The sequence below is a fragment of the Xylocopa sonorina genome, chromosome 12 (genome assembly GCF_050948175.1).
Source record: "Xylocopa sonorina isolate GNS202 chromosome 12, iyXylSono1_principal, whole genome shotgun sequence".
Lineage (NCBI taxonomy): Eukaryota > Metazoa > Arthropoda > Insecta > Hymenoptera > Apidae > Xylocopa > Xylocopa sonorina.
This window is the reverse complement of record NC_135204.1, coordinates 6,060,261-6,077,692: the sequence shown is the minus strand read 5'-3', so window position 1 is coordinate 6,077,692 and position 17,432 is coordinate 6,060,261. Positions and strand designations below refer to the sequence as shown.

The window sequence follows — 17,432 nt, the reverse complement described above, 5'->3', positions numbered from 1 at the left end:
GCATTGTTCAAATATATATGTTTGCATTGTGCAAGATACATTTACGAGAGCATTTTATTAACAATTAATCAGAGTACATTGAATGAATCTTATGTTGCTGGCTCTACACGTTTTTCATCCAAAGTCGATGGAGGTACAGTTTCAGCAACAGATTCAACAGAGCTACTAGTAGGCGAAGGTTCTTCTTCTTTTTCCTCCTTCGGCATTATATAAGTTCTTGATGATATTTCTTCTGGTTCCATCCAATCTGGTATAATCTTTCCGTGTACTCGCCAAGTACCGTATGTATTAGATAAGTGTTTCTCGAACACTACGTAATCCAAAACATCTTTCTTCACTGTCTCACTACCTAGTAGTACTCGTCCGAAACGGTCGTAAATGCACAAATACTAAAAAGTTAATTTAGGATGAATATATCCGTGAGTCAAATGGGGTGAATAAATTATGAATACGCGAGAGATATCTGTTATCGAACCTGTTGATTATGGAAACGGACAGTGATTTGCGCGAAATGATTGTCCTTCGAAATAATACTCGTCACTCTTGCATGCACAACTCGCGGTGGTTCCAAGGATTCCACGAATTTCCAGACGAGTGTTTTATTCATAATATTATGTACCATTAACTATAATGATGTAATATTTATCAATATATAATCATATATAAAAGAAAGTATTAAATTTAAATACATTAATGAAACTTACAGGGTATGCAGCCTCTGTAACGTACTGTAATAACTCATTTGTATCTTTTCTAAAGATGTAGTAAATTCATAATTATGCATTTTAATATATGCAGTTTTATAATGCACTCACAATAAATTTCAATAAAAATTACTTACTTAACCAAAGCTTCGTGTGCTTTCTTATAAATTTCTAATCCATGTTGAGCAAAATACGTATTTGTGTAATGCCCCTCATAGCTTTTAATTTTTCTAAGCGCCATGTAAGATTTACTCTTTTTTTCTATGTATTCAACCTTTTGTTTTGCACCCTAAATATTGAACATGGAATTTTTTAACAACTATTGAATTTGATGTCTCTAATTATTTTGCATTCACTTGAACTATACAAGTGACAAAATTAAAATATTCCAAAGATAAAATAGATTATGTACCGCAGTGGTAACAGCAGAGAATTTTCCATCACCCTCAGGAACAACATAACGTTCAAAGATTTGTGGCGTACATGAAATAAAAACTGGTCTCTCTGCCCAACTTCTTTGTGGTAAAATTCCATACTTTTTCAATTGTGTGCGAATTCTTTCTTGCGTAAACTCCTCACTATTATCATCAAATTTAGGTAGATCAACTTTAATGAACTTTCTTCCTCTTTCTTTACGAAACTTTTGATTAAAATGTTTCTTTATACTTCTGACTTGTTGAGAAGTATCATTAGGAATTGGGTAATTAATAAGACCTAACATCAAAGGTGAATTATTCTGAAAATTAAAATTCAACTTATACTCGGAAATCCTATCGAAATCTAGTATTAAGTTAATAACGAATTTCAGTAATTACCTGCATGTATTTCCCAAAAATGCCAATTGTGTTTCCGTATCTTGGCATCATTTTCGTAATTAGGTTTTAGAAGCACTTGACAATTAAATCCTCCCTTGTTTTTAATAATGTTTATAAATCGCTTATTTTAGACTCTCATAGTGTTTCACTTGAGTCAGATTAGGTTATGCCGAGTTACGTTAAGTTTAACGGGAAAAATTAATACAAAACCGTACGATTAATTAAGAATGGTTTTCTTAATTAAACAAATGTTAGACTCTAAATATGTTCAAGTATTTTACCTTAAATAATAGAAATATATAACCTATTATATTATACTATAGTATATACATATACTATAGAAAATGAAAGAGATGTTATGGCGCTATGAGCTCTAAGCCCAACAAATCGCTTCTATTTAAAATTTTATTTACCACTTTAAATATATTGTTATTTTGAAAAGACATCGATAATATTGTACAATGAAGGATCCACGAATGATACATTACCTCTCTGACAATTTTGTAGATATGATATTCTAATAACAGTAATGTCAACAAAATAAAGTACACGTGGTTAGTCCTAGTGCATTTACTATTTCATAGACTTAAGGAATGAAACTCTAACAACATTATATTATTATCAGAAACACTTAATTGTAATCTGAAGTATCAAAAAACATATTACGTTTTGATTTCTTTAATTTACTTCACCACGAAGTAAAAATAATACAATTTTTCCTCGAGAAGAGGTTATAAATTAGACATTATTACTGAAAAAGTAATTTAAATCATTAATGAGGATAACAACAATAACTTTAAACAGAGTTTATCGACGGGATAGCAATTGTACGTACAAATAAATATTTTTAATCTTAATATTTCAAATCGATGTACTGAAGTATAACAAGGGAACATTAAAAAAAATTGCGAGCAAAAATGGCCAAGGCAAAAAAGAAATTATTGTCAGAGCTATCCCAACAAAAGCGAAATGAACAAAATAAGAAATCTTTGAATCCATTCGAAGTGCATATAAACAGAGACAAACAAAATGTATTGGGCAAGAAGAGTAAGGCTGACAGAGGCCTTCCAGGTATATCACGAGCAAAAGCTATCAAGAAACGGAAGGGAACACTTCTTCAGGAATACAAATTAAAGAACAAAGATAACTTGTTCCTAGATAAACGTATAGGTGAGAAGAACTTTGCCATGAACGAAGAGGATAGAGCATTAGCTAGATTTGCAGCAGAACGTATGAAAGCTCATAAAAAGCAGAGTATTTATAATTTAAATGATGAGGAAGTATTAACGCACAAGGGTCAGACTTTAGAGGAAATTGAAAAATTTGATGATCCAAAAAGCGACGACGAGTATAGCGACGATGAAAATAAGACTGGAAGATTAGATGATAAGTTTGTTGATGAAGCTCACTTCGGTGGGGGTATTTTGTCTAAATCTGACTCTGGAAAATCCAGGAAAAATCTAATAGACGAACTGATAGCAGAATCGAAGAAACGTAAAGCCGAGAAACAGAAAATACGCGAACAAACTATGGACTTAACGGAGAAACTTGATTCTGAATGGAGAGATCTCCTTCCGATTGTTTCAACAGCTAACAAAACAATTGAAGAGGTAGAAGTAAAGACAAAAGTAGATGATTACGATATTGCTGTACGCGAGTTGAAATTTGAGGCCAAAGGTATGCCATCAGATAAACTGAAGTCTGAAGAAGAAATGATAAAAGAAGAGAAGGAAAAACTGGAGGCACTGGAAGCAGATAGAGTGGCTAGGATGAAGGGATTTGTAAATAAATCGAATAATGAACTTAAACACAAATCTGCAGATGATCTAGATGATGGTTTTGCACTAGAAACTGTGCATGATGAAGCACCAGTTGATGAAGAAAATTTTATTAAAACTACACAAGAAAATTCAAATGATGAAGATAATGTTGAGGAAGATGATGATGATGATGATGATAATGATGATGATAATGATAAAGATGATGATGATGATGATGGTGATGATGAACCTGTGGCTAGCAGTGAAAGTAAAGAACTAAATACTATCGAAATGAATGGTACTATTAAAAAGAAAGAGAAAGTAGGAAATTTTACTGAAAATGAATCAAATGAAAATTCCAATGAAGAAATTTCAGAGGCTGAAAGCTCTGAAGAGGATAATTTATCAGATTTGAAACAGTCAGAGGATTCTAGTGAAGATGAAGATGAATTAAATGGAAAAGATAAGAATGTCAGTTTTGCAGAAAAATCAAAACTAAAAGCAGAATCTGATGGACGTGTTCTTCAATCAAATAATACAACTAGGCAACAAGAAATTAGAAATGATTTGCTCAAAAGGAAAGAGATCATGGAGAAGGCCAGGAAAGAATTACCTTACACTTATAAAGCACCAGACAGTTTTGAAGAATTGCAAGAATTTTTGCAAAACCATAATGCTGATTATCAGTCAATTATTGTAGATCGTATAATTAAATGCAATCATTGGTCGCTGGATAGTGCAAACAAAGAAAAGTTATCAAACTTATTTTTATATTTACTACAGCATTTGAATGATTGTGCTATAGAAGATGATATTGAAAGTGTAGTTAATTGCTTCCAAATCATTGATAGGTAATATATAACTTGATTTAATAATATTTAATCACTCATATTTAATTGTATGTATTGGTTCTAGATTGTCTCCATTTTTGTATGATCTTGCGCATTTAAATTCGCAAAACGCTAGAACTGTTGTACAAGCAATAATTAAGGAAAAACATGATAATTTTGAAAAGAATAAAAAGAAATATCCTGACTTAGATACGGTAAGTTTACTGTACTAGCTGTATGTACAGTAAAAGTATATATTAATCAAAATTATTTACAATTGTCTAATAAACACCTGTTATTTCAGCTTATTTTCTTTAAACTAGTTTGTTTGATATTTCCAACATCTGACTTTAGACACCCTATCACTACGCCTTGCCTGATATTTATGTCTCAAATCTTACTTAGGTGTCGTGTTAAAAATAAAATACATCTTTCAAAAGGTCTTTTCATATGTACTCTTATTTTAGAGGTAATTAAACTTGCCATCGTTTCATTTTTGTAGTATAAAGTGATGCATACATAAAGTTCTAATACAAGATATATTTTATTTACAGTATACAGTACTAAGCAAACGATTTGCACCATCTGTGATAAACTTTTTGCGCGGAATAATTTACGTATCCACGCCTAAACATTTAATTCAAGGAATAAAAGTGATACCGCCATTTAAATCGGTTGGGGAATCGAGTAATTTATTAATACTCGACAAAGATCAAACAGATTTAGATATTGACCTGAATAGTACACTTATGAAAGTATCTGATCTAGTGGACGGACCATTGGATGATAATTTCAAAGTGAGAACACTCTTAACAGCCGTAAATTTATTACGCGAATTTAAAAATCATCTCGAAGGACTAGAAACAGCGTATTCAATATTTGAACCGATTTTAAAATTACTGGAGGTGAATTCTTTTGATAAGTACCCATCAAACATAAGAAAACACATAAAACAATTACGAAAGGACTTGAAAGAGTTGAAAAATAAAAAGTTGGAATATTTGGTGGTTGAAAAGAAGAGACCAAAACCATTAAGACTGTACGAGCCACGAGTCGAAGTAGTGTAAGTATTAACTCTAAACAACATTGTTCTGTATATAATCAATTAAAACAAATTTTTTATACTTTTTAATCCCTTTTCTATAGGTATGACGGTAAGAAACATAAAACTATGTCTAGGGAGAAAGCTGAAAGAGAGAAACTGTTGCATAAGTATAAGAAAGAAATGAAAGGAGCTATTCGTGAAATACGAAGGGATAGAGCGTTCTTAGCGAAGTTACAGATAAAACAACAAATTAAGAGTGACGAGGAACGTAAACGCAAGGTGAAAGAAATCTTTGGCGATGCTGCAGCGCAACAGAGTGAATTAAAGAAGTTAAAACGAAGAAAATAGAAGTAACATTCTACAGTAGACATACATTAACTTTTTTAAATTGTACACTGTCCATTTTAACCATGTCTACTTGAACCTGATAATTTTGGAATGAATTATGCAATTGGATTACAATTACACGTTGCATATGGTAATTCGAAACCTTAAGTAGGATGAAATCTAATCGCTATATTAGCGTTCCGTGCGGTTTTTGTAAAATTGAAGTCTCATATCTGCAACATTTAACTTGCGTTTATGCATAAGATACTTAAAATTTTCGAAAAAAAGACTATACAAGTATTTTTCTGCATAGACTCAAATCAAATATTATAGATATTAGATTCACTAGCTAAAATATCAACATCTGACTGAATATTTTCGCAATTGAGTCTTCTTCACGTAGAACATTTCATTCGTTTACAATATAATACAATAATTGTATTATATAAACTAATATTATACATTAAGACAATAAAATGTATATAAACAATGTAAGTATAATAAATGGTTTATATAGATGATCATTTCTTACTATTTACACTAGTTTCTTATTAAATATCGTACCCTAAAAAATATATATTTAGCTTAGAATGGTTGAAATAAATTGAACGGCCAGTTTCCTTGCGGAAGCTTACAATTAATAATTGAATCATAGACATTCGAAACTGTATCCTTCTCCATCATATATTCTGGCAAAACTAATCGAGTATTGAGACTTTCGAAAATATCATTGCACGTTTTTCGAGTTTCTGTAAATCGAGACTCATTATCGTTAGTGACTTGGCATGGAAATTTTGATTTATTTTTAAAATAAATTAACGAGTGCCACCTGTCGAAGTACTCTTTCAAAATTTCAAAATTTCTGTATAATCTCATTGCTATATTTTCTAGTTGCGTATCGTGTTCAGAATCGATGTTATGCAGAGAGTTTCTCAATAATTTTTTAAGTCCCTCGCGTAACAAGAATTTTTTATGTAATTCTATCGCCACTTCTATGTCATTGTTCATTTTTACTTTTTGAGCAATGTATTCTTTCCAAGATGAAAAACATTTTTTTATAATTTTCTTTTCCATCATAGAAATGGCAAGAATTTCTTTTTCTCGTAGATCGAGAATATCTTGTAACTTAGAATGCCAGTGTGATATAAATCTTTTTACTACAAAAGTATTAGCAATCTCGTTCAATTTTCCCTTGCGAACCATTTTTAGTTTGTACTGTCTAGAAAATTCTTTCCAATTAAAAAAGTATTTACGTGTTAGATTCAATTCTCTAAATTTGATTGCTTGATTTAATTTCGGTTTTTCCTGCATAACACTATAAAGCGCCTTTCTCCATTTTTCCATATATATAATTTGCAATTGCTGAATAATTGCCTGGCTTTTATCATTTAAATACGATAACTTAATTCTTTTCTCTTTCCTATAATCAGTATAAGTATGCAAAGTTCCTATAGCTTTACTTAGAATTTTTTTTTCGTAAAAACTTTGTATTGCAATTAATTTTCTTCTTTTGCACTTTTTCCCTATCACATACAAACGCCAATTAATGAACGTTCTATGTTTCATCTTAATTTCAAGTGTCTTCTTAATTTCACTAATTTTTAACGCGGTCTGTACTTTTTTACTGCACCACTCTCGCCATGCAAACAATGCTTTTCGCACAAGTTTAGAATTATAAAATAATTCGGCATTTTCAATCGCTATTTTATTGGCAATCGATTCGTTCACGCGCTATTATGAAAAAAAATAGAATTTCATAATAACTACTACATAGAAATGCCATATGCAAAAATAAATTGAAAATATGTAATAAAATTTTTTACAAGAAGCTTAGTTTTTCAAAACATTGAATTTAAAAATAATTGAGAGATACGTAGAATACGTAGATACTTAAATTCAATTTCTATTTAATTCCAAATTTTTTGAAACCAGCCTTTTGTGAAAAAATGATTCTATACATATTATCTATTTATTTTTGCATACAGAATCATCCTCTTAGTTATACCAATTTTCTAAATATATATGTTACCGTGAAAGATACATTTCATATTATTTTATATTACAACTGTATTTAATCTCTTTAGTTTTCGTAGTGTAATAGTATATAGCTTTCGTTACTTCTCTCTAGCTGTTTTCTTGGCTTGTTTCGACCTCCATCAGAGCTTATCTGTGCTTGCCAACATATACCAGCGATGTTTTGAATGTATAATAATACAACTAGATACTCAGTATTCCATCAACATAATTGGCATGCGTAGACATTCACCGGAAAATATTGACATTCTCTAACTTTGGTCTTTCACGATAACATGTACGTTTTAGGATTCCTACCTCAACAAATAAGTCAAAATATCGTCTCAATAACTTCTTCCTGCTGTACATCAAAATACGTTCTTTTAGCATTAGTTTGTTTGCTTTGCTATCATGGTACATCTTCCAAGCGTAGAAATATTTTACCGACAATTTATTTTTACGATGCATAATTGCACATTCCATTTTATCCTTTCGTATCGTTAATTCACAGATATTAATCCAAGTATTTAAATATTTTTTTAAAATTCTTTCTCTGTAAAACTTTCGCGCCTACATGAAAATTATTTGCGAACTAGAAAATGAATACGTGTACGATTTAAATATGCACTAGTTAATTAACGTTACCTCGTCTATTTTATCTTTTTCCTGTCTTTGCAACGTAACATATATTTTCCAGTTTATAATACACTTTTTTAAACAGTATAAGTTGTAAAATTGAATAGATTTCTCTAATAATGCTTTTTTCTTATTTACCATTACAATGTAATCACACCAATAGTTGAAATATCTTCTTGATAAAAATTTAGAATAATGTTCGTCTGCTTTTTTATAGTTTAAAGAAATTGCAGGTATGCTAATAGAATTATCCGTAGAGGAAACAATATGCTTCCATTTTAATAGAACATTTTTTGATAATGCATTTAATACTCTTTTTTGTAATTTTTTACGATAAAAATAATCTGCTTTGTATATAGCTCTTCTTGTGTGCAATTTGTGTACAACATATATTTTCCAGTGTTCGAATACAGTTTTTAAAATTACTCTATCATGGAAGCTAATGTGTGGCTTCTGAATAAAACTATATGAAGTAAACATATAATTAGTTTGATATTGTTATATTACAATACTTGGATTTTTATTTCTTACTTTGTAAACTCGTATTTTGGTACATCAGTTTCATTTAATGCATCTTGCACATTTTTAAGTATATTGTTAGATTTAATTGAAAGATTCTGTGTTGCGGAATTTTTGAACCAATAATGCAGCGATTGTAACTCAAGATTGTACATGTAATTTTTGTTAACCACCTTTGCCATTATTAAATTATTTTTATCAATATATTTGATTGACATTCGTTATTGTGTAAGCATTTTGAATTAAGCATTTCTCTACACGATTTAACTGAAGTATCATCAGTATCGAACTGAATAACCTGTCTACAGGGTGTACCAAATTGTATGATGTGTGTTTTTTAATATTTGAAAGCGTAAAATGTATATGAAATTTTAGAAAGAATAGAAGAGAATTTAAGAGAAATTTTAGTCGACAACGACTCTAATATTTTGCAATGAACCAAGTTAATCATGTCAAGAAGAGCATAGAACTATAAATTTTTATATATGATTTAATAATATAACCTTAGTAAGTATATTTACAATCTCTCTAGTTTGTTACAAAAATTATTTCACATGTTTTGTAACTACATTTATGTATGTTATGTTACTTATATTATTATATGTCTATTCTTTCTCATTTAGATTGAAATAACACTTTTGATTGAAAATATCAATGAGATATGGATGAAAGGATTCTGAAAATATTAATATCTAGCTGTGAAAGCGCGACAAAAGATCTTGAGAACTCGAGAGACTATAAAATGTTATTGGAAGAAAATAAATTTTTACCTACATCTAATGATATATTTAATGCTTTATGCACATCTTTAACAAAGCTATTGACATATAAAGTATCAAAAGAAGCTTATCAGCGTTATACCGTAAGATTTAATGTAATTGTAAGTAATATCTTTCACAAAAACATTTCTGTAGAAAGAATTTATTACATTACTGTATAATTTTATTTATTATGTGATTGCAGAATGTCATACGAGAATTTTGCAGAATTAATGATGCATTCGAAGACTTCAAAGTACTAAGAGATCAGGAACATGCTTCGACATTCCTTAATAATTTATTAGAAAAATATTTAACTGATGATGTTTTAGATTACTGCGACACCAGTAACAATTTATCATCCTTAACCAGTGCATTAATGTGTCTAACATCCACTAATTCGTATTACAAAGTTTATCTAGAGAAAGTGCTAGTAAAACTTGCAGAATTGGAATCTTCTGATGAAAGTGAATATTTATTGTGTAATGCCGTACAAAACAATTCTAATTTGAACCTTGACCTTGCAACTATAGAAAAAATATACCACTCGCAAAAATGCAAATTGATAGAAGAACCATTATTAAGTGACTTTGTGTCGTCGTGTACCAGTTTAAATAAAGATGATGGTGCAGATAATTCAGAGAGTCTCAATTTGATAAATCAGTTATTTGAATTTACTAGTAAATCTTCATATATTTTTCTATTAGTCTGTGCCTTTTTAAAGGAGCTGATGATGGAACTAGATCATGCTCCTACAGTCATGAATTTTATACAGTCCACTTTGAAACGGATTAAGGAATTTTGTAAAAACCAGGGTAAAGATATTTTAGATTTGTATCCAAGAAATTTGCAGTCTCTTGTGATTTTGCTAGGAATTGAACCGACCTATCATACAGATGATACTAGAAGTTCAACGCTAAACTTGTTAAGAACTATTTATGATGAAGATGAGAATGTTACAATAATGTTGTTGTCCCATTATCCCCAGTGGTTAATGTTATTTGAGAAACTTTTAAATTTGAATGATATTAGGTAACTTGTGAAAGCGAACATGAATACAATTAAACATTTAATTGTACGTATTCAAAATACCAGAATTAATGTACAGACTGTTTTCTAAACGTGTTACTTATAATGTATAAGATGTAAGATAAAATAAAGGCGCGATAAATTGAAATTAAAATTTGAAAATGTTAGTATCAAAAGAAAGTACCTTTATTAAATGCCGTTTGGCTGCATAATATAAATGTAATAGTTCCGAACAGAAAATAACGCTTAACTTAAGTCATTATTCGCATACAATAGGTGACTCTTTATTATGCATCTTTCTTTTTGTTGCAACATGCGAATCTCAGGTCGTATCCAACCATTAACCAGACACTTTTCTTTATGACGAAACTTATCATTACTACCTCGTGCAAGAACAAGCAAAGTATTTAACTATACCTATCCATCTTTACTAAAACAATTGAGATAAAAAGAACAGAAACTCGTATCAAGTTATTCAATGCTTCTTTTCTCTGTTTAACAACGTTTACATAGGACATCTTCATTCTGTTACGAAAAGAATAGTGCACTGCATTCCTTTGTCTCAACCAAATAAAGTAAGAAAAATAATTATTACCAAACTCAGTAGACAAAGAAATAAACTTTCTCCCACAATATAAATTTGCAAACGAATTCATTAAACCACGAAATAACACATAATAATACCATGTCAAATAAATTCAAAACTGAATACGCATCGCGAACGTGATTCAACGTGAAATTTATCTTTAAACTGGCGCTAAAAATTGAAACTGTTACCAACACATTATAAAGCAGCACGTAACATGAAATTTCTGTGAAAATATTACGTTCCCCACGACAGACAATCGACAAAACTGTCACGCAGAATGTTCAAGATAGACGAAAGTAATAAATTATTTATTAAACAATTTACCGTTCGAAGACTCCGTTGAAAACAGCAGGTAATCCTTGTATCTCTCGCGCGTGCACCGTTCGGCCTTGGCCACCTGAAGCTTGCGCATGTTTTGAAACTAATCTAAACACTTCGATAATCAACAAGCGAACTACTATTCCCGTAAGATTCGAGCAAACCTGCGTCTACTGGAAAACAAAACACGCGGCAGACGGGAAAGCGCGCAACGCAAACGAACAAAATAAACAACGCACAAGTGTATATGCGTTCTGAACCGGATCGCGCCACCCTTGTCACTTGCCTCTCTCGCGCCTCTTGGCTGACGCATGCGCGGCGGGGATGCGCATGCCCCTAGTTCTCGTCGCAGTTTCAAACTTGCACAGTCTCTAAGCGCGGCACGCCTTGAATCTCTTGCGACGCCGTGGACCCGCTCGAAATGTTCCCCTCGGACATCGTGCTTTTGCTCGTGGTCGACGTGGCCACCGCGGAACCGGAAGACATCGGGATATCTGCGACTGTCGGGACTTGAGAGGCGGGAGCGGACATGGATTTCTCGGGATTGATGGTGGTGGACGGTTCTGCTTGCCGTGGCAGGGATTTGCGCCGTTTCAAGGACTCGCGTTGCCGCTGATCGGCCTGCCGCTTTTCCGTTTTGTTCTTTACACCACCCGGTTTCTGTGTTACCTGTCGAAGCCAACATATCAATGCAGCAGCATCCGCCGCGTGGGTAAGTGATATTTACCATACACGCGTTACTTCTAAACAAAAATTGCGTCCGAGTACCGGAAAGACGATAGCCTAAAATAACGAACTTCTATAGATCACTTTCTTTGTCTCTCTCTTTCTCTCTTACTTTCTTCTGTTAATGGTTGGAGGTAAAAATTGATGCTTCTTGGAATTTAGATTTAGATGAGATCTCGATGATTGGATCTGTTTCATCGTTTAATATCGCGTAGAAAATAATTTCGTATTTCGTGCTATTTCTTTCTGGCGACTCTGTATATTCTATAGGGTGATTCGTGTAGACGGTGTTAACTACAGTTTCTTAAAAAATGAAGAAAGACAGAGAGGTATCAGAATTGTGTTCTTTTTCATGAAAAATAAATACGTTTTGAAATACGTATTCTAAATAAAAATTTGGAATTGAATTTTTTGTTAGTTGCTTACAGACTATGGTCTATTATAATTCTTACTTTGAAAATAGTTTTAGTCCATCTTGAAAATATGAATTACGTTATACATGAACGAGAAATTAGAAAATGGACACGCAGCGCGAAATTTTAAACAATAATAATAATATCTTCCCGAGGTAATCATAATCTTGGGCAAGTTCGATTTCTCAAATTTGTTCATTCCCTCTACTCATTTAACAGAAGCAATTAAAATGGTTTAAGACTAACACTTAGTACCTACATGCTTTTATACACGTAATTACGCATTTACCTTCCCCGTATTATATACACCTTGAAGATATAAAATATTCTTTTTCTAAAATAACTCGCGCATGGACATTTAAAGACGATTTCTAATATATCGACGAGACCTCTAAAACGATAACTCCATTTTAGAATATCGAAGGCGAACGTCGGAGAAACGTTTTGTATATTGCACCTTTGGCGGAAAAAGAAAGTAGAATAACTATTATCCCTGGAACACGTCTTTGCAATAAATGCAAACATTCTTTTCTCATCATTTTCAACAAGGAATTTATACGAATAATTACCATTACGTTGCTTTCCTAATTGTTGCCATGGGCATTGATTGGATAAACTAACGGAATACAAAAATTTCTATAATATAGTTTTAAACAACAGTTTAATTATTCGTTGCAAAATTTAAAGAAATATGTATTTGGCTATTACTGTAACTTTATGACACTCTAGATTTATACACAGTTCCATTTCCCGGTAATTTCTCTTGGCGAAAATGAAAAAGGAACGCAAAACAATTGTTGGAGATAGAAAAAATCCTCGTTGAAAAAACGGTTTGCAACAAAAACGTGTACCGCAACGCGGTTCACGCGCACGATCGTACTCGCTATATCGACGGAAAGAGGAGGTGTGGGGGGTTGATTTTGGATCACATGGACCACTTCGCATTCTCTTTTTTTTCGTCCACGTTGAAAGTGTCCGGGTAAAAGTATAGACAGTAGAAATGTTATAAAATGAAATGCTCTGTTACCTTGTAAAACGTGTTACATTTAACATCGAGGCGATGAATCATTTTTTTATCGTTTAATGTTTTGTTTTCAAACGTGTTGTGAGCCGTAGTAGTACTGTTTCTATTATTCTTCACCCTTTACTATTTTTTGTTTTTCTTTCTTCAGTTCATTTGTTTCCATTTTGTTTCGTCGAACACACAAGTCAAATAGACGGAGAGCTGTCATGCTTAAAATGAATGTTGATTTCCCTTATCGTTAGTGTTTTTTTTTTTTTTTTTTAATCTTCTATCTCCCCCCAATATTTTTGTTATTTTTTTTTCTTAGATTTTCTTATCCTTTTTAATCATACAATTAACCCCAACAAATACGCGCGTACACGATCGTACCCGCATATCGTAGCGTATGTGTACACGTGTACGCCAGTGGTTCGTTTTCATTTTTATTTTTTTTGTCGCTTTTTTCCGTAGTAACACATTCTTCTGCTATATACGTTCCTTGCTATTAGGCGAAAGGTCGCCTCCAATCGTGACTCCGCGGTATGGACGAACAAAGTGTCGCCATCGCGTGCAAGTCACTCGAACCCGTTCGCGAGCCACGTGGTGGTCGATCTTTCGCCCTCTTCGGTTCAACTCTCTCCTCCACTTCCACCATTCATTTTTCTTTTTTTTTTTTAATAGTTAATATATTAAAATATTACAAACTATGGCGAAAAAACGTTGATTCGAAGAAATAATTAGTATGAATCATATATCCACGGTAGATCATCCTCGTGCTCGTAACATTTTGAAAACTTGACTCGATTAGTTTTTTTTTTTTTTATATATATAACAATTAATATTATGCTGATATCGATCCTCGAAATAAATAACGTTTAAGAGCTGTTAAACGTTCCTAGCGTCACGTCTCTTTTTTGTAACATCTCACCGATACCGGGGGGACGATGCACCTTGAAGGTGGAAGAAGGGTGCAAATTAACATCGATCCATTCTTTTTTCGTCGTTTCTATGGGGGAATTTCAGATTCGTACAAATAACTTTCTTGGGCTTGTATTCTGTCGAAATAGAAAATGAAAGATCAGAACTGTACATTTGAAATGTATCGCATAGAATCGGGGCGAGGGCTAATGTTATTACAAACGAATAAAGGAGATCCATCACTGGCTAATCAATCGTTCTGTTATCTATCGACTCGTCGCACTCTTTAGTCGTACGAATGCAGAGTGCTAAAGTGCTATGGACATTAAAGGCAAAATGTATGAAAAACCTAGAATATAGTCTACTATTATTCCTTATAACTATTTACAAAGTTCGTTAACCAAGGCTTATCGAGAAACAATACAATACAACGTGATCAAAAGGCACAACAGTTGCACTTGTAATAAAAACTTATTTAACCGTGGTTCAATGAAAAATGCTTTGCACTCGATGCCAAAAATATTAACCCTTTATAGACGAAGGCCGTGATTATTTCAGGCAGTGATTATATCATCATGTCTTCAAATATTTCGTGCACGACTTTCTTCGAACAAAATGTATGTATATATACCACATATACGATCTAGAAGCACGCTAACGGTTTATTAACCCTTTGCATTAAGCAATTTTTCCGCGTTAGTCGGCCAGCAACTTTACTAAACATTTTCCAACCAATAATAATTATACAACTGTCGTCAATCAAGGGGGCGGTTCTAAATATATTGTTTCTCTCTCTTTTTGATATAACATCTTCTGTCGTCTATCTACCAAGAATAGAAGGATTAAATTTAATTTGATCAGCGTTTAATCTTCGGGTCGTTCAAAAAATCCGTCCAAAGTTGGAGCGTCCTCCCGAATGCAAAGGGTTAACAGAACATTTTTAGCTTTACACATACGTAGAGTCGCAGTAAAAATAAATCGTTTCAATTTTTGTTGTATGCTTTGCTTTAAAAAAGTATCTTGCCCGCAAAAAGGGTTTAACCTGTCCAGTTGCACCCTGCACCTGTTAAATTACAATCGCCTTGCAGAGAGTGCAATGTACGTAACGTTTTACATATAAATTACAAACCAAGGAAATGATCGTTATCGTTATCGTTATTTCTTTTCTATCATTTTTTTTCACGTGATTGGCAAAAATTGGTCTCCGATGGCCTCGAGGGTGCATCATCCCCGCGATCGGTACTCGTGTTTCTTTTTTTTTTTCGTTTTTTTGTTTTTCTCCTTCCCTTCGTAAAGAGATAGCTCGCTTCTTCGATTATCTCGAGTATACACGCACATGAACACATACACGCACGCATGCACACACGCGAGAGCGCGCTATTATAAGAGGAAGAAAAGAAAACGTCACGCTTAAAAGGTGATTCTCCCTTCCGTTTCTTTTTTCTCTTTTTCTTAAGTAGAACAAGAGTGTGTGTGTGGGGGGGAGGGGGCTGGAAAACAAAAGGAAAGAAAAACAAAAAAAAAAGAAAGGAAGATAAAGGAAAGGGCGATTTGTCGGATCGCGAGAACCTAAAAGAATGTCTTAACGTCGTCGATCGAAGTCTCTCGAGTTGGCGTTGTCCGATCTTACAGCTCGACTCTCACACTCTGGTCGTGTCACTTTCGTTTCTTTCCTTGCCATTTCTCTCGCACAGCGTTTGCTTTGCGCGTTACGTTCTCTACACACCGACTCTACGCTAGACCTGAGTGGGCCGATTGACGAATAGTGAAAGAAAAAGAAAAGAAAAAGAAAGAAGGGATAAACAGAACAGACAAGGCGAGGGGGGTCGAGGACGAAGGAAAATGTCAAAAGAAACGATAAAAAAAGATAGGACTCGTACAAAACTTCAAGTCTGAAAAGGTGGGGTGGGATGGAGAACAGAAACTGAAAAAATGGTCGACTTAAAAAGAATAAAAAATACAAATAATAAAAAAAGATACCAAGAAGAGGGGTGGAAGCGAAATAAAAAAAAAAACAAAAGAAAAGAAATCAGCCCGCTCGAGGCTGGTCCTGGCTGATCAGCAATCAGGACACTAACTGATATAGTGTTTCTTTTTCTTCTCTGGTAATAATGGTACTAATAGTAATAATAGTAATAATAAGGAGAATAATCGTAATAATAAGTATAATGACAATATAATCGTAATAATAATAATGATAATAAGAATAATCGCAGCGAGCGCAGGGTTTTCATACCGTGGCGTTGTTCAATCTCCTGTCGCAAGCCGCGAGAATAAAATACAGCGTTTTACAATGCGAGAAAAACGTCGGCGCGATAGAGCCAAGGGGGATGGAGGTACTCCCTTTGTTCGTTTAGTTTGTCGGGGGCGTGTGAAGTAGTTTTTCGGGGGTTAAATTATCTAAAACACGGTTCGCCGTACGACGAGAGCTACACGAGCACAACACAGGTGTAGTGTTAATTGATGAGATTCCACATGCACGCGCGCACATACAGACACACACTCTCTTTCACTCTCACTTTCTCTCCTATTGGGAGATTGATTATCGTATATTTAGTTATTAACAGGACATTATCATTGGTTCTCTACGCGTTTATAACAGCTTGCGAAACACGGCTCTGGTATGGAAACCCTACGTGATAATAGCAGTGATAATGATAACAGTAGTGGTCAAAAGCCCCACCAAATATAAACGTGCGTGTGGATTCTCGGCTACCTTCTTTTTTTTCTTCTTTATAGTATTTTTTCTCCCTTTCTCTCGTTCGCATTCTGTTTGTCTCGTTTTCTCCTTTTCTTCTTCTTTTCTTTATGTCATCCTCGTCTTTCTGTTCCGCGTGAACATCCGGCGTGGAAAAAAAAAGAAGGTTCGCCGATTACCGACCGCACAACGTTTTTTTTATTTTTTTTTCTTGTAAAACAGCAAACGAAACACCAAGCTATTCTCTAACAATCACCTTCTCCGCTATATGAAAAAAAGAACATTCGATAGACAACTAATGGTCAATTATAAACTGTGTTAATCCGTGTGT

At 33.2% G+C, this 17,432-nt stretch overlaps 5 protein-coding genes across 5 annotated transcripts in view; 2 read left to right on the top strand and 3 right to left on the bottom strand.

Annotated features, from left to right (window-relative positions):
• LOC143429616 (uncharacterized) overlaps window positions 1-17,432 on the bottom strand; it is a 148,569-nt gene that overhangs the window by 31,860 nt on the left and 99,277 nt on the right. The gene's annotated exons all lie outside the window — the stretch shown is intronic.
• Mrpl45 (mitochondrial ribosomal protein L45) lies at window positions 37-1,666 on the bottom strand. The gene is made up of 6 exons (XM_076905989.1): window positions 1,520-1,666; window positions 1,117-1,440; window positions 842-993; window positions 705-753; window positions 476-625; window positions 37-389 (listed from the first exon to the last, which is right to left on the bottom strand). Exons 1-6 carry the CDS (start codon window positions 1,568-1,570, stop codon window positions 90-92), a joined length of 1,026 nt encoding a protein of 341 aa, XP_076762104.1. The 5' UTR covers window positions 1,571-1,666; the 3' UTR covers window positions 37-89.
• L(3)07882 (Nucleolar protein 14 homolog l(3)07882) lies at window positions 2,424-5,527 on the top strand. The gene is made up of 5 exons (XM_076905530.1): window positions 2,424-4,130; window positions 4,195-4,324; window positions 4,414-4,578; window positions 4,664-5,172; window positions 5,256-5,527. Exons 1-5 carry the CDS (start codon window positions 2,437-2,439, stop codon window positions 5,500-5,502), a joined length of 2,745 nt encoding a protein of 914 aa, XP_076761645.1. The 5' UTR covers window positions 2,424-2,436; the 3' UTR covers window positions 5,503-5,527.
• LOC143429617 (uncharacterized) lies at window positions 6,056-8,831 on the bottom strand. The gene is made up of 4 exons (XM_076905295.1): window positions 8,685-8,831; window positions 7,872-8,064; window positions 7,769-7,777; window positions 6,056-7,211 (listed from the first exon to the last, which is right to left on the bottom strand). Exons 1-4 carry the CDS (start codon window positions 8,829-8,831, stop codon window positions 6,067-6,069), a joined length of 1,494 nt encoding a protein of 497 aa, XP_076761410.1. The 3' UTR covers window positions 6,056-6,066.
• LOC143430024 (uncharacterized) lies at window positions 8,699-10,448 on the top strand. Its single transcript, XM_076905987.1, has 3 exons — window positions 8,699-9,156; window positions 9,273-9,529; window positions 9,613-10,448. The coding sequence occupies exons 2-3, from the start codon at window positions 9,311-9,313 to the stop codon at window positions 10,441-10,443; spliced, it is 1,050 nt and encodes a 349-aa protein (XP_076762102.1). The 5' UTR covers window positions 8,699-9,156; window positions 9,273-9,310; the 3' UTR covers window positions 10,444-10,448.